Raw genomic sequence first — 27,043 nt, forward strand, 5'->3', positions numbered from 1 at the left:
AATCGAGTATTGTTGATTTCTTTTTGTTTTTTGGCTGTGATCAGATCAGCTGACGTCTAGCTGCCGCTCTTGAAAGTGTACGAATACACTAACAAAGTATCGTTTATACCATTTCTTAACTTATTCAAACCGTCTATACAGTTGATATTACATAAGCACCAATGTGTTATAACCCATCAAATTCTTTTTGTTTATTACATTTAAAACAACACTCTCTCTCTCTCTCTCTCTCTCTCTCTCTCTCTCTCTCTCTCTCTCTGCTACTTTTTTCACTACCTCCCATTCCTTACCCCTCTCTATCTCTCTAACAAATGATATCTTTGTTGCTCCTCAAAGTTTCATTTATATTGAAAATCAATCATGATTCAATTTTCCTTACTTTTTCCAATCTCGCACCATCTGTCACATCGAAGGTTATAGCGGTAACTTAATTGTTCGACAACTTTAAAAATCGGCCTAGTACTTGCTTCTTCTCATACTTTTTATTTTAGATGGTTTCATAATTGACGGGGGTACAAGTTGACTTATAACTGAAGTTGGGAAAAGTATTTTGGATATGGAATGGACAATCATCTTTAGTAACAGTTTAGAATTATCGTAAATTATCATTCTGTTATTAGCGGCAGTTTGTTATTGATGATTAAACGTGCCCCCCCCCAAAAATAGTTTTCCTACTTTGCTACGTATGTAGGATTTTATATAGATACGGTAAATAATATTTGTAATAACATATTTACTAAAAGCTTTTAATATCACTATTTATCACTTTCATCATGCACGTTTAATGCCTTTGTTTGTTTATTATGATGGAAGGTTTCTGTTTTAGGCGGCGTCATAAAGAAAAACATTATATAAATTGCATTCATTTAATTCATTTGGAAGTCCTAAGAAAAATTAAGTAGAACATTGGTAATAACAAAATCAACAGAGTCAATACAAGTCGGGAGTGGCGTTAATTTCAAACTTTAAGCTTGCGATGAAATCTACGGATGTTTACAAACATGTTTGGACTTCCGTCAATTTGTGCTCGTATGTCCGGATGTTCGTATCTTGGGGAGCGTCTGTGTATATATATATATATATATATATATATATATATATATATATATATATATATATATATATATATACTTTAGCCTATTCAAACATCCCATACATACATATACCAAGGCACTTCCCACAATTTTGGGGGGTAGCCGACATCAAACAAATGAAAAAAAAAGGGGGGGGCTCTCCTCTCTACGTTCCTCCCAGCCTGACAAAGAACTCAACCGAGTTCGACTGGTACTGCTAGGGTGCCACAGCCCACCCTCCCCCGTTATCCACCACAGATGAAACTTCATAACGCTGAATCCCCTACTGCTACTCCCTCCGCGGTCATCGAAGGCACCGAAGGAAGCAGCAGGGCCTTACGGAACTGCGTCACAATCGCTTGCCATTCATTCCTATTTCTAGCACGCTCTCTTGCCTCTCTCACATCTATCCTCCTATCACCCAGAGCTTCCTTCACTCCATCCATTCACTCAAACCTTGGCCTTCCTCTTGTACTTCTCCCATCAACTCTTGCATTCATCACTTTCTTTAGCAGACAGCCATTTTCCATTCTCTCAACATGGCCAAACCACTTCAACACATTCATATCAACTCTAGTGCTAACTCATTTCTTACACCCATTCTCACCCTCACTACTTCGTTCCTAACCCTAACTACTCGAGATACACCAGCCATACTCCTTAGACACTTCATCTCAAACACATTCAATTTCTGTCTCTCTGTCACTTTCATTCCCCACAACTCCGATCCGTACATCACAGTTGGTACAATCACTTTCTCATACAGAACTCTCTTTACATTCATGCCCAACCCTCTATTTTTTACTACTCCCTTAACTGCCCCCCACACTTTCCATCCTTCATTCACTCTCAGATGTACATCTGCTTCTACTCCACCATTTGCTGCAACAACAGACCCCAAGTACTTAAACTGATCCACCTCCTCAAGTAATTCTCCAGTCAATATGACATTCAACCTCGCACCACATTCCCTTCTCGTACATCTCATAACCTTACTCTTACCCACATTAACTCTCAACTTCCTTCTCTCACACACCCTTCCAAATTCTGTCAATAATCGGCCAAGCTACTCTTCCGTGTCTGCAACCAGTACAGTATCATCCGCAAACAACAACTGATTTACCTCCCATTCATAGTCATTCTCGTCTATCAGTTCCAATCCTCGTCCAAGCACTCGAGCATTCACCTCTCTCACCACTCCATCAACATACAAGTTAAACAACCACGGTGACATCACACAACCCTGTCTCAGCCCCACTCTCACAGGAGACCAATTGCTCACTTCATTTCCTATCCTAACAAATGCTTTACTACCTTTGTAGAAACTTTTCACTGCTTGCAACAACCTTCCACCAACTCCATATAACCTCATCACACTCCACATTGCTTCCCTATCAACTCTATCATGCGCTTTCTCCAGATCCATAAACGCAACATACACCTCCTTACCTTTTGCTAGATATTTCTCGCATATCTGCCTAACTGTAAAAATCTGATTCATACAACCCCTACCTCTTCCAAAACCCCCCTGTACTTCCCAGATTGCATTCTCTGTTTTATCCTTAATCCTATTAATCAGTACTCTACCATACACTTTTCCAACTACACTCAACAAACTAATACCCCTTGAATTACAACACTCATGCACATCTCCCTTACCTTTGTATAGTGGTACAATACACGCACAAATCAAATCTACTGGTACCATTGACAACACAAAACACATATTAAAAAAATCTCACCAACCATTTAAGTACAGTCACACACCCTTCATTCAACATCTCAGCTCTCACACCATCCATACCAGATGCTTTTCCTACTTTCGTTTCATCTAGTGCTCTCCTCACTTCCTCTCTTGTAATCTCTCTCTCATTCACATCTCCCATCACTGGCACCTCAACACCTGCAACAGCAATTATATCTGCCTCCCTATTATCCTCAACATTCAGTAAACTTTCAAAATAGTCTGCCCACCTTTTTCTTGCATCCTCTCCTTTTAACAACCTTCCATTTCCATCTTTCACTGTCTGTTCAAACATAAAAGAAGAAAATCTACTCTCAATATGGTAGCAAATGAGCATAAGGCTGTTAAGATCCTAAAAATGATATTTTGATTATGAAATATATTTTTGAATATACTTACCCGGTGAATATATAATAGCTGACGTCTCCGACGGCTCGACAGAATTCAAAAACTCGCGAGCGATCGCCATGAAGGTAGCGGGTGTGCCCACCAGCGCCGACTATCGCCCAGATACCGCATATACATGTAAACAGCTCCAGTTCTTCTCATCCCGCTGGGTCTCTATCGGGGAGGAAGGGGGGGCCTTTAATTTATATATTCACCGGGTAAGTATATTAAAAAATTTATTTTATAATCAAAATATCATTTTTAAATATTAAACTTAGCCGGTGAATATATAATAGCTGATTCACACCCATGGTGGTGGGTAGAGACCAGTATTAATATAGTTTACGGCGTATATGCTTAGAGTTTTTGACAGTTATATCATAACAAAACCCAAATAAATATAGGTACCTGGTAAGGAAGCTGACTCTAACGATTACTCTGCCTTGTTAGTCCGCTTTCCTCACGAAGCCCAGCCATCCTCTTAGGATGCTGAAAGACTCCCAGGAGCTGAAGTATCTAGGGCGACAACCCATACAACAGGACCTCATCAAAACCCTTAATCTGGGCGCTCTCAAGAAATGACATTTGACCACCCGCCAAATCAAAAAGGATGCGAAAGGCTTCTTAGCCTTCCGTACAACCCAATTAAAAACATTTCAAGAGAAGATTAAAAGGATATTGGAATTAAGGGAATGTAGTGGTAGAACCCTTACCCACTACTGCACTCACTGCAACGAATGGACCCAGTGTGTAGCAGTCCTCATAAAGAGTCTGGACATCTTTCAAGTAAAATGACGCGAATACCGACTTGCTTCTCCAAACGGTCGCGTCCATAATACTTCGCAGAGATCTGTTTTGCTTAAAGGCCACAGAAGTTGCTATAGCTCTTACTTCGTGCGTCTTAACCTTAAGCAAGCAACGATCTTTTTCACTCAAGTGAGAATGAGCCTCTCGGATTAACAATCTAATAAAATATGACAAAGCATTCTTTGACATAGGCAATGAAGGCTTCTTAACTGAGCACCACAAAGCCCCAGATCCACCTCGTAAGGATTTAGTCCGAGCTAAATAAAACTTCAGAGCTCTAACTGGACACAGCACTCTTTCAAGCTCGTTGCCTACGATCTCTGACAGGCAAGGTATATCAAATGACTTAGGCCAAGGACGAGAAGGCAGTTCATTTTTGGCCAAGAAAACCAAGCTGAAGTGAACATGTGGCTTTATCTGTAGAAAAGCCGATGTTCCTACTGAAGGCATGGATCTCACTGACCCTTTTAGCCGAAGCCAAGCACACTAAGAAAAGCGTCTTGAGGGTGAGATCCTTCAGGGAGGCTGAATGTAATGGCTCAAACCTGTCGGACATTAGGAACCTTAGGACCACGTCTAAGTTCCATCCAGGAGTTGCCATACGACGCTCCTTAGAGGTCTCGAAGGACTTAAGATCTTGGAGATCTTGATTATTGGACAGATCTAAGCCTCTATGTCTGAACACAGACGCCAACATGCTCCTGTAGCCCTTAATAGTGGGCGCTGAGAGGGAGCGAACATTTCTCAGATGTAGGAGAAAGTCTGCAATTTGGGCTACAGAGGTACTGGAAGAGGAAATGGATGATGACTTGCACCAGTCTCTAAAGACTTCCCACTTCGACTGATAGACCTTGATGGTAGATGCTCTCCTAGCTCTCGCAATCGTTCTGGCTGCCCCCTTCGAAAATCCTCTAGCTCTTGAGAGTCTTTCGATAGTCTGAAGGCAGTCAGACGGAGCGCGGGGAGGCTTTGATGAAGACTCCTTACGTGGCTGCCGTAAGAGATCCATCCTTAAAGGTAGACTCCTTGGAACGTCTACCAGCCATTGAAGTACCTCTGTTACTCACTCTCTCGCGGGCCAGAGTGGAGCAACCAATGTCAACCTGGTCCCTTCGTGAGAGGTGAACTTCTGCAGCACCTTGTCTAGGATCTTGAAAGGTGGAAAGGCATAAACGTCCAGGTGAGACCAGTCCAGCAGGAAAGCGTCTATTTGAGCTGCCTCTGGATCTGGAACTGGAAAGCAGTAAGTCGAGAGCCACTTTGTCAGAGAGAGTAACAAAAAGATCTATGGTGGGTAGACCCCATGTCATCCATAGCTTCTCGCACACAGTCTTATGCAACGTCCACTCCATGGAGAAGACTTGTCCTCTTCTGCTGAGGCCGTCCGCCAAGACATTCATTTCTGCACAAATCTCGCCAAAGGAGAGATGTTACTGCCTTAAAAGGAGTTCCTTCTGATCCGTGGATCAAAGAACCGAGCCTTCCAGACTGTCCAGTGGAGCTCCCTAACCCCAAACCGAAGCATCTGAAAACAACACATAGTTTGGGTTCTTGATCGCAAGAGAAAGACCTTCTCAAATTCTGATGTTGCTGTCCCACCAAGTCAGACATGTCTAGACTGAGTTGGAGATTGGGAAAGAGATACTCACTAAGCCCTTCTCCTTGTTCCAAAGTTTAGGTGAAATAGGAAAGGGCATAGGTTGAGTCTCCCCAGAGAGATAAACTACTCCAGCGATGAAAGAGTTCCCATGAGGCTAGTTCAAACTCTTACAGAGCAACTGTTTTTCTCTTGCAAGTGAAGGACTTTTAACAGAGCTTGTTCCATTCTTGCGGGAGACGAAAAGGGTCGAAAAATCAGACACTGTATCTCCATTCCCAAAAAAAGAATAGTCTGGGATGGGATACTGTAAGTTACGACTTCTCTACGTTCACTATGAGACCTAGCTCCTTGGTTAGGTCTAATGTCCATTAGAGGCTCTCCAGACAGCGATATAATGACAAACGCCCTGATTAGCCAGTCGTCAAAATAAAGGGAGGCTCTGAATCCTCAAAAAATGTAGAAAGCTTGCTACATTTTGCAAGGGCCTTGTAAAAACAAGAGGAGCAGGAATGAGGTCGGAGTACAGTGCTCAACAGTGGTACATTACTTTCCCGTCCACAAACCTCAGATGTAGTTGAAAGTTTGGATGAATCGGGATGTGGAAGTATGCATCCTGAAGGTCGAGAGAGACCATCCAGTCACCTTCCATTAATGCTGTCAAGACAGCTAGGTAGACTTCATCGTGAAGTTTGTCTTGACAATGAACACATTGAGCGCACTTGCATCTTATGTACTCCTGCAGTGAACGTGGCTGCCAGATCATTGGAGCCATCCCTGATAGTCTTGTTCCTGCAGAGAACGTGGCTGTCAGATCATTGGAGCCATCCCTGATAGCCTTGTTTATGCATGACATAATTGTACAGCAAAACTTCAAAAGCTCGAAAAACTCCTAACAGGAGATGGTCTAGCTCTGAAGTCGACCATAAAATCTTGGAGCGTCTCATGGCCAGGCGCCAGGGAGAGTCTATGAGGCTTGAGAAGTCTATCTGGGCAGAGGCAGGAACTCCCAAGCCGAGAACTTCTCCCGTGTCATACCAGACGCTCGCTCTATAAGCCAGTTTAAAAGGAGGGAAAGCAAAGGCTGTCTCCCCCAAACTCCTCCTGGTGATCAACCAGTCGCCTAGCAAACGTAAAGCTCTCTTAGAAGAGCGAGAGAGCACTAGCTTAGAAAACAACGGCTTCGAAGTAGCTAGGCCTAGTGTAAACTCTGGCGTTTAGGCTAACGAGGAGCAGCAGTTACAAAATGGACCGGACAAAGATCCTTAAAAAATCAGCATGATTTATTTAAAGTCCATAGAGGGCTGAGCAGCTTTAGGCTCCTCTCCGTCTGACAGAGTCCCCAAGGGAATATCAGTAGGAGAGGGATCAGCAACTTCCTCATCTGAAGGAACCTCGTCCGACAATTGCCGAGTCTCAAGCAAGGGAGAGACCTGCTGTGGGGGCAATGCTTGACAAGCAGAGTCCACACGCAAAGGAGCATCAGTAGCAGTCAAGGACGCTACGTCATGTAACTGCTTAAAGGACTGACCAGCAACAACAACAGGTGCGGGAGGACGCTCGACGTCAAGTCGAGACTGCCTTGACTGCCTAGATAGAGCAGTTAAAACAACTCTTGACTGCGGTGCTTGACGTTCAACGTCAAAACAAGGCAACTGAGCTGGTTGGCGAGCGTCCTGAACGTCAACACGAGACTGCGGCAGCGGCTGAACGTCAACACGAGGCTGCGGCAGCGGCTGAAAGTCAACACGGGACTGCAGCGAGTAAGGATCCAAGTCACGTGACTGACGTGACAAACTACCGACATCACGTTTCATAACGTCAAACGGACGAGTAAATGCTCATTTGGGCGGCTGACGGCCAGAGTCTCGTTTAGTGCAACGGCGACTCGAAAGCGAAGGTTCATCGTGAACCTGCTCAACGTCATACTTTTCCATAAGGGAGGCAAGCTTAGTCTGCATGTCCTGCAGGACAACCCATTTAGGATCAACAGGAGTCGGAACGGGCCGAGACGACGGTAACGTCTGTGTTGGCAAAACATTGCCTTTACCGCGACCCTCGGACCCCGTGTTACGCTTGCATTTAATAGGCGAACCGTCTTCCGACGACTGCAAAGGGTCAGAGCTGTCCCCATGGCTACAGCCAGGACGCTGGACCTGTCCTGAATGGACTGACTTCCGCTTTAAGGGTCTAGAAACTTTGCTCCAAGATTTCTTTTGCGAGAAGCCTTCGGATGACGAGGAGAAAAACAGCCTCGCTCGTCTTATGGTAGGGGCGATCTTGCTAGACACGCCCGATACCATAGAGGGAACGTTTGTTCGTTGGTTAAAGCCTCTCGTCCCCATAAGTCCTACGACATTACTTCTCCCTGGTAGCATGGGAGCCTGAAAGAGGTATCGGACTAGGTGAACGACAAGCACGAACAGACAAACCCTCGGTCGCAACACTAAAAAAAAAAAAAAAAAAAAAAAAAAATTGCGCAATTATCACTTTATCACTACGATTTTCTATTTTTGCACTTATTTCACTGAAATCGAATTTTTCAATAATTTCACAATAGGCATGAATAAAACTGATTTCTACCTGAAGCACGCAGTTCTCCCCTACATCAAAAGGTGATAATTGCGAAATAAGTCGTATAATGTAAGCACATTAATACAAGCAAAAAAAACAGTAAACATATATATCGAATAAAACAGAAATATATAAAGTTAAAAGGATCAGTGACTGGGGAGGAGACTAAACACTAGTTCATTAAAAACTACGTTTTCAATCTCTCACCGTACAGTGCCTTGGGACGAGAATAAAAACTAAAAACGTTTTATCCTTTCTCCCCGTACAGAGACTTGGGACGAGAGTAAAAAACTGACTCGAGAACAACGTTACTCGCTTGGGACGAGAATAAAGATCGGAACATTCTCTCTTCCTCTCTCTCTCTCTCTCTCCGTCTCTCTCTCTTGATTTCACACAGAAGAGAAAAAACCCACTCACCCTTCGTCAATAAACAGGTTATTTGACCAAAGGAAAAAACTGAAAGGACTAAGAAATTGAAAATTAACAAGTTCCTTTAAATTAGTATTTAAAACATTTCAGTTTGAAAGAAGAATGAACAAAACGTCAAAATCGATTTACTCTTTCTGCAAAGTGAAACCGTGGTTCTCTCTTTCTCTATCGTAACAATAGAGCGCAAACTGCGTAGCATAAATAAACCAAACATTAGTTCATCTTTGAAACAGCACGAAGACTATTCAAAGAAAATCTTTCATAAAATATTTACTAAAAAATATTCATTTAATAACTCTTACAGAGCAAATGATTTAAACTTAACGAAAATAAAAGTTGAATGGGCTCAACGTTGTTTAACGTCGGTTTCCAAGTTAGGACCGCCTACTCTCGGACTAGGGGAGGAATAGGTAAGGCCGCATATAAACAAAACATTAAAATTTATCTTGATGTTTAGTCTAAATGGAAAGCTAATCGAAGAGGCCTATAAAGGCGGGTGAGATATAAAATATATAGAGGAAAATCTATAATTAACAACAACAATTTATAACGTGATAAGATAATTGCTAAAACCTAAAACACACTTCCGTACACTAACGGAAGGGTCGGCCATTTTTACTCTATGGAAAAAAACCAGAGATAAAAGAGCAAGGGCAAAACACTTTTACTCTCCTTTCAAAAACATTTCTTTTGGGGATAGTATTGAATAATCCAACACGGCGAAAGCAATAAAACCAAAACCAAGTACTTCACCAATTCGGTAGAAAACTCGAGGTCATAATAGCGAGTGGAATCGACTTGTCGATGAAACCAACAGAGAAGAACTGGAGCTGTTTACATGTATATGCGGTATCTGGCCGATAGTCGGCGCTGGTGGGCACACCCGCTACCTTCATGGCGATCGCTCGCGAGTTTTTGAATTCTGTCGAGCCGTCGGAGACGTCAGCTATTATATATTCACCGGCTAAGTTTAATATTTAAAATGTGTAATTTCAAGTGACTAAAATCGATACGGATAATTAAGAAAAATTCCTGGAAATCATATGAAATCAGTATAAAGTTGAAATCTGGTCCATTCCTGATTCTGAAGGAATAAGAAATCAAGATACAGCTCCCACAAATGGGTTGAATAATTCTTGTCACAGATCTTTTACTTGGTCTAAAACTTATCTTATGCCATAAATTACAGGTTTTGTGGAAGATTTTAAAAAGAAATTAAGCGCACTGTTAGATTTTGGCCTTTTTAACAAGAGAACCACTAAAAATAATTTTATTCATTCCTTGAGCTGGTCTCATTCAATAACTCCCTTAACTAAATTCCATACTGCAAGAAAGTCAGAACAATATTGACAGTTAAACATATTTTATAAAACTGTTCATTTCGATACCAACAATGACCACCCAGCACTGTAAAACACTTTTTTCAGTCTTCAACCTTTTCAATTTAATGTACTGATAAATTTTTAAATGGTAATCTAATACAGAAAAACCATAAAGCATACATTTGTCAAAAATAGAATCTTTAACCACATCATAAGAGTTTACTGTCTGATTAAACTGATTAAATGATAAACTATCATAATAAAGAGCAAAAAATAAGCCATACGTACCAGTATAAAACATAACAGGGAACCATTCTAACCCAGGCCTGGGCTCAGTTTGGGTCTTATCAGTTCGAAATAACCAAGCTCCATACACAGTTACGGTCACATCTTCATCAGTAGTTTCTCCAAGAGTTAAGGATTCAATTTCTATTCTGACTGCATCCACAGTTTGTGGATCGAGTGTCAAGCAGGAAGTAGTGCTAAGGGATACTGTTAACATTGCAGAAGGAAATACCTCTAACACCTGCAAAAGGAGTCTCTCATCAATGCCACAATCAACTGTACTAGAAGTGTAAGAAAAAAGTCAATTCTTTAAAAACAAAATATACATTTGTAAAATATGAATAGCAGAATTTTCAAAATTGATTTTCTCATGAGAAATATTAGGTATGCATACCTTCTCATGACAGAAAATATAACTTCATTACTGTTAGCACATTTAAATGGCAAACACAAAGAATCTTAAGATACAGATAATAAAATACAATCATACCAATGGTATACACATACAGAGAGAGAGAGAGAGAGAGAGAGAGAGAGAGAGAGAGAGATCTGGTTCATTGGACATAAGGTTTGTTTGTTCATTTGTCATTGCATCTTACATGTGACTGTCACTAAGAACTGGATCATTCCTGTTTTGGGTATTTCACGAGCTTGGAAAAAGACTGCATGTAAGAACATGACAAATACTGCATAGAATGGCAATAAAAGGAAATAATCACACTAGGCTAACTTTTACTCATGAAAACAATGAAACAATACTAACATGAAATATATAAAACATGAAGATGATATTACAGTGAACCCTCGTTTATCGCGGTAGATAGGTTCCAGACCCGACCACGATAGGTGAAAATCCGCGAAGTAGTGACACCTTATTTACCTATTTATTTAACATGTATATTCAGACTTTTAAAACCTTCCCTTGTACGTAGTACTGTTAACAAACTACCCTTTAATGTACAGAACACTTAATGCATGTACTACAGTACCCTAAACTAAAACAGACACAAATATTAAAGGCGACTTTATACCATGCGTTTCCTAAACACGCCAAAAAGCACGATAAAAAATGGCAACCAATGTTTTGTTTACGTTTATCTCTGATCATAATGAAGAAACAAACGCATTTACACATCTGTGTATAGGTTAGTTTTTGCATCGATTATATTGATTATTCAGTACAGTATGTTGATTTTGTTATTACCAATGTTTTACTTAATTTTTCTTAGGACTTCCAAATGAAATGTTTTTCTTTATGACGCCGCCTGAAACGACGGCGTCATAAAGTACGCTCAGTAAACAAACGAAGGCATTTAACGCGCATGATGAAAGTGATAAATAATCCGCGAAGTGGTGAATCCGCGATGGTCGAACCGCGAAGTAGCGAGGGCTCACTGTATTTTGTAAAAATGATACAGTAGTTGAGAAAAAGGAATAAAAGAAGTAAAAAAGATAAATCTCGTCTTCTGTCAACATTTTACATTAATGTGCTGGTAAGTTTTCGTCTCGTAGGTGGGACTCATAGTCGAGGGTGGAAAGATTTTCTCCGTTATTTGAACAAAAAAAAAAAAAAAAAAAAAAAAAAAAAAAAAAACAGTAAAATAGACCTTATATAATCATGAATAAGGACTAGAATTGCAAGAATTTTTGGTTGGTGATGAGATTAGAAGTGAATACACTAAAATAGACCTTATATAATCATGAATAAGGACTAGTATCACAAGTATCTTGATTGGTGGTAAGATGACACATCTCCCAATTGGGGGTGTCAGGGGTGGTTAAGTAATGTCTAAGACAGTGAATGTTGCCATTGGCAAGAAAGTGGTGTGATTATTTCATGGTAACATAAAAAGACCAAAATAGCTCTTACATATTTAGATATAATGGCTAAAATCCCAAAGACTTTGTTGGTTGGCTGAAAACAGGCGGAGGAGGGGCTATTATTAGGGAGAGGAGATTTTTTTTTAGTGAAATTTCCCGAGTGTGAGCTTGTGTGAAATACAGCCATTTGCTATACTCTTTCGTAGCTTATAAAAATAATAATAATAATAATAGTAATGATAATAATAATAATGAAGATAAATTTTACCAACGACACGGCGTGTATTACCTGGCATGCTTTGACGTATACCAACGTCATCGAAGCGAAGGAGTTAACGACCAATTCCCGCTCACGCTGAAACAATCTACTAATTAAAGGATGATGTTTTAAATGCCAAAATTAAGAATCAAAGCTCACCTTATTCTTTAGATGGTTTTCATACTTCTTCTTCAAGAGTTTATCTTCGTATTTAAAATTTGACATCGTACTCAAATAACACACTTTGTGGACTTTACTCGTGATTACTGAAAAAGAAAAATATGAATGTATTAAAAACAAACTATGTTTGATAAAACACTACAAATCTAGAAAGCAATTTGCATCTTTCCTAGCTATATAAACCCGAGTCATTTATACAGGTTACTCCAGCAGTAGGGGATTCAGCATTATGAAGCTTCATCTGTGGTGGATAATGGGGGAGGGTGGGCTGTGACACCCTAGCAGTATCAGCTGAACTCGGTTGAGTCCCTGGTTAGGTTGGGAGGAACGTAGAAAGTAGAGGTCCCCTTTTTGTTTTTGTTTCTTTGTTGATGTCGGCTACCCCCCAAAATTGGGGGAAGTGCCATGGTATATGTATGTATGTACTTCCAGTCTCGTTTTCTCTACGACCAGATAATCAAAGAAAATGGGTTCGATTGCATCATTATTATAGCTGCTAAGCAACTACAGCACATGCGGCGCAGGGCACCTGCTGAAGATGCTCTACACTTTCTCCTGGTCAAAGAATTGTGGGGCAGTTTAGGGGGGATCTTTGATCAATAACTGAGGTTTGTATAGTAAGGAAAAAATACAAATCATTCTTAAAATCTGTAGTTTATTCCTACACGGATACAAACTTCTGAGTCATTTATATGGGAATCTTCCTTAGGAGGGAGGAAGTCTCCGTTAAGAGGTATGCCCTTCCTCTCTAATAGATATGATTACTATTAAATAATAGCAAGAGATCAGAAGTGGATTATAATTGAATTGTGCAGCTGGATTGTATAGAGGGAAAGCCATACGCTCTACCCCAGAGGATATAATACTTTGCCAAGGGTGAAGTTATATGAACATCTAGTGTTACACAAAGAATATTTCAAATATATCATCTATAATATTGAAAAATAGGGCATTCTTACTTGCATTAGGGTGAATTTAATGTGAAGGCTTCAAGTCCAACCTTGATAAGCATCTGCCTTGATACCCAATACATACCCTTATAATACAGACAATAATTAATGGCTTTTATAAAACAGTTACAAGTCCTGTAAGAGCGTACAATTAAATTATTTGTTGTACTACAACAACAGGGCCTAAAGAAGCGTCTAAAAACCTGTGCGTATAATCTTTAAGATACTGGTCCGTAAAAGTGGTTTGTCTCTTCCACACACCAGCTTTGAAGACTTGTACTACAGAGTAGTTTCTGTGGAATGCTAAGGTTGCGGCACACCCACAGGTATCATGTGCTCGAGCGGAACCTCTGGTGACGCTTCCCCTCAGGATTTATAAGATCTCGTGATTGTTTCTCTCAACAAAAATGAGATTGTGTTTCTGGTTACTTTATTCTTAGAGCAACCAGTGCTCATGAACAAACTGGAGATTTTAGGCCTAAGATACTCCGTTCTTTTCAGTAACACGTCATCCGGATCATCAGTTACCTCTTTGAGAGATAAGATCATGAAAGAGTTGAATCTGATATAATTTTCAACCGGATTCTGGGTTTTGGTTTTTGCAGTTAATTCTAATACTCAGGCCTTTCCACAATGAGGCTCAATAGTACACAGTATTCTAGTTGAATCGGTACAACTTCAAAAGTTCAAATTTGCAGCAAATATTTTCATGTTGAACAGGCTGACATAAGTCTTTTTATAGTTTATATAAGAAATATCTGTTTTGATGTTACTGTTTTAAAATATTTCATTTTGTTCATTATTTCTCAAATTGTTTACTTATTTCCTTTCCTCACATGGCTATTTTTCCCTGTGGAGCCCTTGGGCTTATAGCATCTTGCTTTTCCAACTAGGGTTGTAGTTTAGCTAGTAATAATAATAATAATAATAATAATAATAATAGTTGGAAAAGTGTATGGTAGAGTACTGATTAAACAAAGAATGCAATCTTAGAAGTACAGGGTGGTTTTAGAAGAGGTAGGGGTTGTATGAATCAGATTTCTACAGTTGGGCAGATATGCGAGAAATATCTAGCAAAAGGTAAGGAGGTGTATGTTGCGTTTATGGATCTGGAGAAAGCATATGATGAGTTGATAGGGAAGCAATGTGGAATTTGATGAGGTTATATGGAGTTGGTGGAAGGTTGTTGCAAGCAGTGAAAAGTTTCAACAAAGGTAGTAAAGCATGTGTTACAAAGGTAGTAAAGCATGTGTTAGAATAGGAAATGAAGTGAGTGATTGGTTTCCGGTGAGAGTGGGGCTGAGACAAGGATGTGTGATGTCGCCGTGGTTGTCTAACTTGTATGTTGATGGAATGGTAAGAGAGGTGAATGCTCGAGTGCTTGGACGAGGATTAAAACTGGTAGACGAGAATGACCATGAATGGGAGGTAAATCAGTTGTTGTTTGCAGATGATACTGTACTGGTTGCAGACACAGAAGAGAAGCTTGAGCGACTACTGTAGTGACAGAATTTGGAAGGGTGTGTGAAAGAAGGAAGTTGAGAGTTAATGTGGGTAAGAGTAAGGTTATGAGATGTACGAGAAGGGAAGGTGGTGCGAGGTTGAATGTTATGTTGAATGGAGAGTTACTTGAGGAGGTGGATCAGTTTAAGTACTTGGGGTCTGTTGTTGCAGCAAATGGTGGAGTGGAAGCAGATGTATGTCAGTGTGAATGAAAGATGCAAAGTGTTGGGGGCAGTTAAAGGAGTAGTAAAAAATAGAGGGTTGGGCATGCATGCAAAGAGAGTTCTGTATGAGAAAGTGATTGTACCAACTGTGATGTATGGATCGGAGTTGTGGGGAATGAAAGTGGCGGAGAGACAAATTGAATGTGTTTGAGATGAAGTGTCTGAGGAGTATGGATGGTGTATCTCGAGTAGATAGGGTTAGGAACGAAGTAGTGAGGGTGAGAACGGGTGTAAGAAATGAGTTAGCAGCTAGAGTGGATATGAATGTGTTGAGGTGGTTTGGCCATGTTGAGAGAATGGAAAAATGTTATTTTCATTATAAAATAAATTTTTGAACATACTTACCTGGTAGTTATAAATATAGCTTACGTCTCTGACGTCACGACAGAAAATTCAAAACTCGCGCCAATCGCCGATTGGATAGCCAGGTATACCACTTGCGCACCCTAGCGAGGTACCTCGGAACCATCCCCTGTTCCCTCATATTTTCCATGCCTCTAGTCTCTAGAGGGGAGGAGGGTGGAAATTTAATTATATATAACTACCAGGTAATTATGTTCAAGAATTTATTTTATAATGCAAATAACATTTTTAAACACAACACTTACCTGGTAGTTATATATATAGCTGATTAACACCTTTGGTGGAGGATTAGAGACAGCCAATATAGTAGGGATTTTTTACTTAAGAGTTAATAGATAAACTTAAGGGTTCGTACCTGATAAGGAAGTTGACTTCAATGAATTCTTTCATTATGTCCGCTTTCCTTATGAGATTCAGTGATCCACCCAGGGGGCTGAAGACCTCTAGGAGCTGTCAAACCAGTCTAAAAACCTCTATGTGATAGGACCTCTTCCAATACGCTTGTTCCGGGCGCTCTCAAGGAACTAATTGACCACCTGACTAAAATCAATAATTGTGGGAGACTGTCGCAATCTCCACAAACAACCATAAAAAAAAGTTCCAAGAGAAGAAAAAGGTATTAGGATTATGGGAACATAGTGGTGGATCCTTCCCCCACTACTGCACTCGCTATTATGAATGGTCCCAGAGAATAGCAGTCCTCATAAAGAGTCTGGACACGTTTCAAATAGTGTGGAGTGAACACAGATTTACTCCTCCAAAAGGTTGTGTCCAAAATGCTCTGCCACAATATATTCTGCTTGAAGGCCACTGAAGTTGTTACAGCACTAACTTCATGTGTCTTGAGCTTTAAAAACTTGAGGCCAGTCTCACTGTAATGCGTATGAGCCTCTCTTATAAGAGTCTGATGAAGACTGAAAGGACATTCTTGACATCTGAAAACGAGGGCTTCTTGCTCGAGTACCAAATAGCTTTCGACTTGCCTCGCAACTCTTCCATTCTGCCCAGATAGAACTTCAGGGCTCTTACTGGACACAGGACTCTCTCTAACTCCTCGCCAACCACCTCCGAAAGATTCGGAAACTCAAAAGCCTTGGGCCAAGGTTGAGAAGAGCGGTCATTCTTGACGAGGAAGCCTAACTGCAATGAGCACATAGCTTCGTTATCTCGAAAGCCAACGTTTAAACTAAACGCAGTAATTCACTAACTCTTTTAGCTGTCGCAAGACTAACACAAAAAATAGAGTTTACATCGTGAGGTCCTTAAATGAAGAAGAATGCAAGAGCTCAAGCCTGTCACTCATAAGGAATTTCAGGGCAATATCCAGAATCGAAGCTAGAGAATCCTGGTTGTTTCGATGTTTCAAACGATTGAGAAGTACTTGTAGGACTTTATCATTCGAAAAGTCCAAGATACTGTGCTTGACTACAGTCACTAACAGACTCCTGTTATCCCTTGATGGAAGAGGATAAACAAATGAGCTTCCTTCGTAGGTACAGCAGGAAGTCAGCAATCTGAGCCGTAAAGAAACTGGAAGAGAAAACAGAGTAGACTCTGCACCATTCTCTAAAACCTCCCACTTTGATTGATAAATCCTGATGGTAGAAGTCCTTATTGCCTTGTAAAAGGTCTAGCTGCCACCTTCGAAAAATCTCTAGCTCCTGTGAGTTTTCAATAGACTGAAGGTAGCTAGATGAAGAGCTAGGAGACTTGAAAGGTACCTTTCCAAGAGAGGATGTCTGAGAAAATCTACTCTAAAGGAAGACTTCTAGGAGAGTCCATCATCCATTCCAGTAACTCTGTGAACCATCCTCTTGAGTTGAGGTTGAACTGGAGAGGACAAAGAAAAATCACACAAGGACAATAGCTTCTAGCTTCTGACTGGCCGGGAAACGAACCCTGGTCCAGGAAAACTAGGATGAACAGTGACATATAAATGGTCACAAAGAAAGCTTCAGCCTTCCCAGGGGAAAAAAAACCCTCCCAACAGGAGAGGTTTCCCAACATACTCATCAACTTCCTCGCAGAACACATCCGTATCTTTAGAAAAGATTGCAGTTTCAAGACGGCTTGCTCCGTTCTAAGAGGAGACGTAAAAGCCCGAAAAAACTTGACTCTGAATCACCATCCTTAAATAAAGTATCTTTTGTGATGGTGTCAGAAGATCTAACAGAAGTAGTGACGTTGTGTTTATAAGGATACATCTCTTTAAGGTCCTGACTACTAGCGTCAAGGGAACCCAGATCACCGCCTATGTCGCCGAGTTGTTCTAAGGCTAGACGCTCGATAAAAACGTTCGTGATCAAAGAGATCGGAACTAAGACGTCCTTGATCTCGACATTCGATTCGACTAGTGTCATCATGAAGTCCGAGGTTCTCATGTTCAATATCATGCCTCATGCTAGATCTTCGACGTCGATTGTCCTGAAAGACGAGCGCCGAGCGTCCTGTAAGACGTGGCGCCGAACGTCCTGGAAGGTGTGGCGCCGAGCATCCTGTAAGACGTGGCGCCAAGAGGTCAACAGAGCAAGACGCCGAACGTCGTATAAGACATGGCGCTGAGCGTCCTGGTGTCAGAAGAGACTCGTCTTGTTGACAGGAAGACCCAATTCTTCTGATGGGCTCAAAGTTATCTAAAAATCCTTTATGAAGATCGTAAGAATGAGCTCTGAGAAGCCAATCGTCGAGATACAGGGAGGCTCTGATGTCTCTTGAGTGTAGTATTCCGCTACATTAAGCAAAAGTTTCGTGAACATAAGAGGGGCGGAGCTGAGACCAAAAACACACGGCCCGAAACTGACACATTTTTCCCCCTATTCTTCTTGTAAACAAACCTCAGATAAAGTTTGATTGCATAGCCTGCCTCTCAGACTCCTCTCTAGATCTGGGAGAGAGATCTATTGGAGTTAAAACTAAAGGAGGTTTCCCTATAAAAGGAAATTGTAATCCTCCTTCAGAAGATGTACTGACCAAAGATCTGCTCCCCTCTTCTCCCAAGATTGCCAGAAGTTGTGTAGTCTGGCTCGACTGCCTGAAGGCGAAAGCAGTCAGACTCTGCTTCGCCCTGTGACCAGGCTGACATGAGTCTTTTTATAGTTCATGATTCGATGTCTCCATAGAGAACTTTGACTTCTGAACGAAGGCGTTAAGAGCAGTTACATCCAGGACCGGAAAAAAGCCTCCCTCTCCCAAAAGAGAGACATTTGATGTTGCAAAGTCTGTTTGGCAGAGAGGTCTTATCGGAGTGACTGACAAAGGAGGTTTCACTAGGAAAAAGATTTTGCATCCATCCTTTAGTAATAGCACAGACCAAACATCTGCTCCTCTCCTCTCCCAGGCTCGCCAGAAGTAGTTAAGTCTGGCTCCTACTGTTGTCCGTGCAGTTTAGAGAAAAAGTATGCAGAGACCTTCTTGCTGATTAAGACACCAAAACCTGTGTCTTTGACCAACTCTTGAGGGAGAAGAGAGAAAGAAAAAAGGGGTGGTGCGTACCTCAATTCTGACTTCTGATTCAAAGTTATCCTGCCTCATTGCCTGTATTCCTTAAGAGACTCAGCAATCCACCCAGGGGGCAGTAAAAATCTCTGTGGGGTTGCCACAAGGTCCTCGACCTTAACGTGGCTAGACCTCCACCCATGCTATCCTGGCATACCTGATAAGGAAGCTGGCTTCATAGGTTTATATGTCTCATTTACCAGCATTCCTTGAGAGACTCGGCAATCCACCCAGGGGGCTGAAAAGTCTCTGTGGGACTGCCACAAGATCCTCGACCTTAACGCGGCAAGACCTCCACCCTATATGACATATCTGTTTTTTACTTTGTTAACCCTTTTACCCCCAAAGGACGTACTGGTACGTTTCACAAAAGCCACCCCTTTACCCCCATGGACGTACCGGTACGTCCTTGCAAAATAATGCTATAAAAATTTGTTTTTCATATTTTTTGATAATTGTTTGAGAAAATACAGGCATTTTCCAAGAGAATGAGACCAACCTGACCTCTCTATGACAAAAATTAAGGCTGTTAGAGCAATTTAAAGAAAATATACTGCAAAATGTGCTGGGAAAAATATAACCCCCTGGGGGTTAAGGGTTGGAAATTTCCAAAAACCCCGGGGGTTAAAGGGTTAATAGTTTATATATGACATATCTGTTTTGACGTTGTCACTGTTTTAAGAATGATTTATTGTTAATTTATTCTCATCATTTATTTATCTCCTTATTTCCTTTCCTCACTGGGCTATTTTTTCCCCATTGGAGCCCTTGGGCTTATAGCATCTTGCTTTTCCAACTAAGGTTGTAGCTTGGCTAGAAATAATAATAATAATAATAATAATAATTTTGTATCAGATACAAAATCTAGAGGCCAGTTTATTCAGAGGAAAAAAGAAAACTGCCTTTCCTTGGTCCTTCCGAGACTCCATCCAGTCTCCCATCATCCTTAAAGCTCCATTGATGACCACATGTAAATTCCGTGGAGCAACAGGCACAAAATAAATTGGAAACACATCATTAAAAACTTTCATGAGTTTCTTAATCAACTGAAGGACGAAAGGAATTAGGATCTTCTCCTTCTGATAATCTCGAATAATTCAGGAGAAAAGTGATCACCAATGTTTTCCTCTGACAAAGATCTTGTAAGACAAGGCGACGAGCGTCCTGAAAGACGAGGCGGCAAGCGTCCTGAAAGAAGAGGTGGTGAGCGTCCTGAAAGACGAGGCGGCAAGCGTCCTGAAAGAAGAGGTGGTGAGCGTCCTGAAAGACGAGGCGGCAAGCGTCCTGAAAGAAGAGGTGGTGAGCGTCCTGAAAGACGAGGCGGCGAACGTCCTGAAAAACGAGGCGCCGAGCATCCTGAAAGATGAGGCGCCAAGCATCCTGAAAGACGAGGCGTCGATCGTCCTGAAAGACGAGGCGCCTAGCATCCTGTAAGACGTAGCGCCGATCATCCTGAAAAACGAGGTGCCGAGCATTAAAGCAAAATGATCTTCATTATGCCGCTCGGCACGTTTGGTTTAATGACTTCTGATCAGAGGGTTCTCATGGCCGACTGGCGCTCTGGGACAAAAACCGTGTCTATTTTGGTTCGTAAGCATTGCTATTATCAGCGAATATCTATGACTTATAGTATTGCTATTATCAGCAAATGAGATGCAATGACTCTAACAGCAGTGTTAGTAGCTTGATGTCCAACGCTCTTTGACTTTCCCATGGCAAAGGGGAGCGTTCTGGGAACGTCAACAGGGATGCTCGAGAGGACGCTGCTCGGGAGCTAACGCCTCTCGTTTCCTTTTGCCGATCGACATTCCTTCTCCCAGGGGTTGGGGAGCTTGGAAGAAGTCTTAGGTTAGGATAACGATGTCCACTGTGCTGAATAAATTAATTTAACTAATATAGCACTGAAACTTGCACTTTTAAACTCTTACACAAAAGACCATAATTAGTCCTGACCGTTGTGAGAGATCTTACTCTCTGCCAAGGGACTGAATGAGAATGCAATATCGTCTCTAGTTCTTGCTTTATAAATTATAACAAAACATTTTTCCTAAAATATTAAGCTAATATTTTCATGTACAATGATATTTTCATAATAACAAACTTACTTACCCGGTGGTTAAATAAATACTACCACCGAGTAAGTCTTGTGTTTAAAATAAATGTTGAATACACTCACCCGGTAGTCATATATACCCACCAGTAAAATTAAATGTTATAAATACTTACCCATTAAATACAACCACCAGGAAAGCTATATGTTATTTGATTCAAATGAACAGATATAGGAATAACATATAAATATATGTAATCAACCCTTAATTCTTAAGGGTTCGCAAAAATAGTGATTTGTTACGATTAAAAAGAACAGATATAGCAATAACATATATATATATAAATGTAAACAACCCTTAAATCCTAAGGGTTCACAAAAATAGCGAATTGATACACTTTTTCCAATGGAACATATATATGAATATACTGTATGACTAATACTAGAATTCTCAATATCGAAAAGAAAATAAACGATACCAAGACATGTTGGGACTGCATCGATTGCCATGAGAATGACGCAGCGTAAAATCAATACGCTAGTTCTATTTAATCTTTGAAAATAGATCGATTATTTAAAGAACGAATACTAAAGGGACAAATATTTTCTTCAAAAAAAATTTTACATTAAAAGTCAAAAACTTATTGTAAGATAGAATTCCTTTTCATTCTTTACAAGACAAAGCAAATAAAAGAATTTTACAAGTCATACTACGTATGTACTATGTAGATTACGTCACACAACTGTGACGTCATAGAGTTGGCGGAACATATCTCCGCCATCATGTTTTTAAAAGTAGGTTCGTTAGTTTTACAGTAGGGGGAAAAATGACAAATTCGAAGATAATTTGTATTTTTCCTAACCATACAAACCTTAGCTATTTACAAAGGGTTATTACTTTTAGCGTAGCTGAAATGGCGAGCCATTAGAATTTAACGAGGGTGTATTACCCCCGCGCTAGTTAGCGGGGGGGTAGGGGAGTGGTAGCTAGCTACCCCTCCTCCCCCTCACACACAGGTGAATACTCACTTTCACTTAGAGGTAGGACTTGTCTTGGGGGACAGGGCTGGCGGGCAAATATGTGTAAATAGCTAAGGTTTGTATGGTTAGGAAAAATACAAATTATCTTCGAATTTGTCATTTGTTCCGTAACCGAAATACAAACCACGCTATTTACAAAGGGTGACTTATCCCTTAGGAAGGGTGGAAAGTCCCCAGCCATACTGGCTTTGGCTTTACCCGGGGACTCAGAATCCGAGTGAGTCGCACTCGAGAAAAGGAGTCCCTGCACCTCACAAGTTCCTTGCACCGCACGGAACCATGTGGCCTACGTAAGCTTGTGTGTGAAGGAAGAAGTGTGACCCGTCTTAGGCAGTTGACCTGGAGTTCCAGAAGGAACTCTGGGTTAAGACGTTCCCAATACCACCTCGTCAGGGTATGGGGGACGCGACAGTATTGACTCAATACTCGGAACACAAGGAAGCATGGTTTACCTGCAGAGGTTCGAGGTCAGCTATGCAGAGACCAGGATGCTGCTTCCCCGTAGAGGGGATGATGAAGAAAGAAGTAAGGGCCAGACATACTTCTTTCGTTCATGCAGACTAAAACCTGATAACAATGCCCTCAACCTTCTGCTACCTGTCCAAAAAGGAGCCTGAGGTTAGACCAGCTGTTGTGTAGCCACCACAGAGCGATAGAAAACGTATCGAGACTCCTGTGGGTCACGCCCTGCAGGAAGCGGGCTGCGAAGGTCATCAGACGCTTCCAGACTCCAGCATGTAGCACCTGCGTCACAGAGTAGTATTACTCGAAGGCGAGGGACGTTGCGATGTATCCAACATCGTGCTGTAGGGCGACGTGACGGGGGAGGGTCTGAAGACAGGTCGAGATGAATGTCCTTGAGTCCGGGCTGAAGAGGTATACTGGTGACTCTCCCCCCATGTCCTCCTTGTGTTCCCAAATCGGCTGCAACTGAGGCCAAACTGCAGCTGTTCCCAGGGCTAACCTCTCGATTCCTGTACTGGCAAGAAAGAGAAGGTCTTGGGACATCAGACACAGAATGGAGACTCAAAATCTTGAATGAATCGGACCGAAGGGTCGGGACCCTCAGATTCTGAGTCTAGCCAACAACTCAGGAGCGAGCCTGAATGTTGCCTTCCCCTCTTCCTTAGAAAGGGGGGGAGTAGTAAGAGACCAAGAAGATTGCTTACACACTGGCCGTGGCCAGAGTGAGCAGAAGACCCAGGGCGGAATACAATCCGAGGCCTGTCGTAAAGGGTCTTGAGAAGATCTCTTAAAGGACTAAAAGTCCGAGCCATGCTCCAAGTTGGAGGTCTTCCTCCGACTAGGGCAGGGACGATCGTAGCTTCGCATGAGCGAGGATAGATCCAGCGGGCAGGAAAAAGTTATTCCTTTAAGCCTGAAGGTCAGGGAAAGGCTGAGCGACAGGCTTCATTGCCAAGAGCGGAAAGGAGTTTCCTCCCGCCGAAAGGCAATAAGACCGTTATTGCTGGAGAAGAGGCCTCACGGGAAGAGGTACATCTCCCACGGCACCAACCACCTTAGACTCTTCACTTTGCCTGGGAGACCCCTGTGGATGACTATCGCAGATAACGCGACCTCCGTACCGCGACTGTAGCGGGTTGTCTCTTCTAGAGGAGGAAGCGTAGTGTCTCCAGGCATGAAGCCGAAGCGACGCCCCGGTTCGGGAGAGATGTCGCAGTGTGGTTGCTTGAGTAGTCTGCGCCGTGGGAGAAGCTCTCCCGGGAGTTCCGTCAGGGGAAGCAGAGGGTCCAGAAACCGTTCTGCACATAGTCCCAGTGGAGCTCTCCCATTGAAAGGTTGACAGACAACCTGGTTTGTTGAGACCCATTGTCCGCAGACAAAAAGGAGGGAAGACGCAGGCGTCGAAGTTGTCCCACCATCACCGGAATGCATCTTGCCAGAGTCTCGGGGTCTGAGACTGGGGGGAAAACTAGCGGAAGCTTGAGGTTCCAAGCTGTCGTGATCAGGTCCCCCAGACCAGCACTTGCTGGTTACCCAAGGTCAAAGACCCCTAGGTACACTCTCTCTATGAGGCTCTGCTCGGATAGTCTGAGAGAAACATTCCCCTGCCTGGAATGAGAGAGCCGATGGTGGAATTGAGAGAATCTCAATCATCCCGATATCTCTACTGCAAGATGTGAAGGTGTGAAAATGCGTCCCCTGCTGGTTAGCATGAAGTCGACACGCAACGGGGCGACTTGGCAGGAGCGGTAGGATCTGAAGAGGGGCCAGACTAAGGCCCTTAAGCCTGCCTGAATGATGGAGAGGTATCCTTCAGGTCTTGACCATAGGCCTGGACCGGAACATGCCCCCCCCCCCCCCTTTCCTTTGACGAGTCCGAGAACCGCATCAAGAATGTGGGGAAAGGACGAGAATATCCACTACCATCAAGAGGCTCCATAGGTCAACACCCATTGCAGGTTTAATAGTTCCGCTGGTCCCATAGGGCCAGGGAGTCCGGTTAAACATTGCCTGAAGCCACCGGAACTTGGATCGCCCCACATGGAACTTATCCTGAGGCGACCGTTCGGACTATAAACGGGTCAATGAGGAAAGAAGAACTAGGAAACGTTCCAAGGTAGGGCTGAAAACTCTGCTTGACTGAGAACAGGTACTGCGACTCTCCTCAGTCTTGCCACGGTGAACCGAAAGGAAGGCTCGGAGGATGTGGTAACAGAATCTGGCGTCCCCAGGTGGCCACCCATCCAAGTACCGACGTTGCTTAACCTCGCTGGACGGACGAGAAGCGGGGTTCCAACGTGGTAAGGCGGTTGACTCAATATCATGGCCAGATACTCCAGATGTTGAGGCAGAGGAAGAGAAGGCTCCAAGCAAAATACCATGAGCCCACACTCATGGTCAGCATTCGGAAGCTTTTCCCGGCGCTGAAGAAGGTCGAAACCCGAGCCTACCGGAGTTGACCAGCCCTCCAAACAGCAGAGGAGGCGGAAGTCTGCACCTGAGCGGCCAAGAGGAAGGCAGGGAGAGTTCTCTGGGGAAACAAACCTGCTATGCCACGGCGGGATAGCCACACTGCATCATAAGCAGGAATACTTGCAGTTTAGGCTGAATTCGACGAGCACCCTGGAAGATGGATGGAATGGAAACTGAAAGTACCCGTCCTTCCGATCCAGGGTTAAAGGAGTCCTGTCGCCTCGTTACCAGTCTGATCGATTCTGCTGGTCTACGCTGGCCGAAGTTTGTTCGACAAACTTGATCAGGGCTGAGAGGTCGACTATGGACATCCCCTCTCAGATCCTTCCTTACAAGAAAGGATCGACTGAGGGGGCCGGGGGTGAAGCCGTCGATGATCCTAAGGAAGACCTTCGTCTAAGGTATGGATCATTCTGCCCAACCGGGCAACTCTGCTGATGCTATGGCATAGAGGTTCAGAGACACTGAATTCGCTGACAGAGACGGCAGGCGCGATATCCTTGGCTACTCACAGAGATTGTGCGGGAATGGGCATCGGGAAGCTGTCATTCGGATGAGTAACCTTAAGCATCCTCCCAGCGAAAAAACCTGCAATCCTAGAGTTCGTGAACTCCTTTTAGGACTATGCCCCCCCGGGGGAGTCTCCCGTGCCATCTGTTCCTGACAGGAGGAAACTACAATTGGACACCTTGTCCCAGTTGTCGTAGCCGATAACTTAGGCCGACGTGGTTGAAAGAAAAGGGAGCTGGAGTCCTGCAGAGTCTGGAAGAAAGCGCCTTGGAGGAGTGAAACCGGAAGTCGATTTACTCCGCACAGCAGATGTTTAAGTCTCTGTCCTTGGGCAAAGACAAAACTCTTCTCAAGGATGGAAGGGTGTCTGAGGTCGTTGACCTCCACAGATGAGACACCCGAAGGAAGCCTTCAGTCAGTGCGTCCAGATGGTACAACATCGAGCTTGTCCGCAAGTAGATACTTAACGACGAAAGGCCAAGGTGCCTGAGCTCGAGAGGAGGAAAGTACCCTTGATCTTCCTGTAGCTTCCTTGAACCAAACCTCGGGCCGTAACCGAGGAGGGAAAGAACCTGGTAAGCTCCCAGAGGAAGAGGTAAGCAGACACCCCTTGTCCGATGGAGAAATCTTCAACGGAAAGCCCCCCCGCCAAAAATCCTTCCAGGGCGGGAGAAGGAGAGAGTACTCGTGCAGGAGAGGGGACCCTCGAGACCGACCTCTTGGGAACCAACTTCGCCCTGGGGGAAGTCACCACGAAGTCCACTCCTCTCTTTCTCTTCAGCGTAGGAGAGACAGCCGCTGGTTTGTTACCCTGGCCGGTGAGTGCTGGTTTCATAAACCTCATTAACGCCCGTGCCAGCGGATCAAACCATGTCTGCTGCTCCAAGGACACAAGAGTCCGAAATCCTCGCTAAGGTGAAAGGGATCGGGCGATCCTTTGGAGAGGACACGACGGTTCCTGCCTGAAAAGAAGGTGGGAAGAATGCTGTACTGACCTGTCTTCGTCCTGCACTACCAACCTGTGCTTGGATGGAGGTGATCCCGAGTGCCGCCTAGGAGCACGCGTCCCTGCTGCTACCACCGGCTGTGGAATTCGCCGCGAACTATGGTCGCGCGAGGGCGAACGGTCGCGCAAAGGCGAATGGTCGCGCGGGCGCACAGGCGAGTGGTCGCGCGGGCGCGCAGGCGAGCGGTCGCGAGGGCGCGCAGGCGAGCGATCGCGCGGGCGCGCAGGCGAGCGATCGCGCGGGGCGCGCAGGCGAGCGATCGCGCGGGCGCGCAGGCGAATGGGCGTGACGGCGAGGGATCGTGCTGCCGCGTAGGTGAAGAAGATCGCTGGCGGTAAGCGATGGCGAGCAGCCTGTGTAGGTGAATGATCGCGTGATAGGGTGCGATGGTGATCAGCATCCGCAAGAGGGCGAGCGTTCAGGGTTGTGCGATGAGGAGCAGCATGCGTAAGCGGGCAATCGTGCAGGGTTGTGCGATGGCGAGC

The 27,043-nt window shown here is 43.3% G+C and overlaps 1 protein-coding gene across 3 annotated transcripts in view; it reads right to left on the reverse strand.

Moving 5' to 3' along the window:
• The window catches only part of LOC137621617 (centromere protein L-like), a 103,016-nt gene that overhangs the window by 31,499 nt on the left and 44,474 nt on the right, over positions 1–27,043 (reverse strand). For all 3 annotated transcript variants that reach the window (XM_068352056.1, XM_068352055.1, XM_068352053.1), the window contains exons 5-6: positions 12,458–12,564; positions 10,222–10,459 (exon numbers count right to left, since the gene is read on the reverse strand). In XM_068352056.1, the coding sequence (XP_068208157.1) occupies positions 10,222–10,459; positions 12,458–12,564 (345 nt within the window). The remainder of the gene's footprint in view (positions 1–10,221; positions 10,460–12,457; positions 12,565–27,043) is intronic.

The sequence above is a fragment of the Palaemon carinicauda genome, chromosome 28, assembly GCF_036898095.1.
Source record: "Palaemon carinicauda isolate YSFRI2023 chromosome 28, ASM3689809v2, whole genome shotgun sequence".
Lineage (NCBI taxonomy): Eukaryota > Metazoa > Arthropoda > Malacostraca > Decapoda > Palaemonidae > Palaemon > Palaemon carinicauda.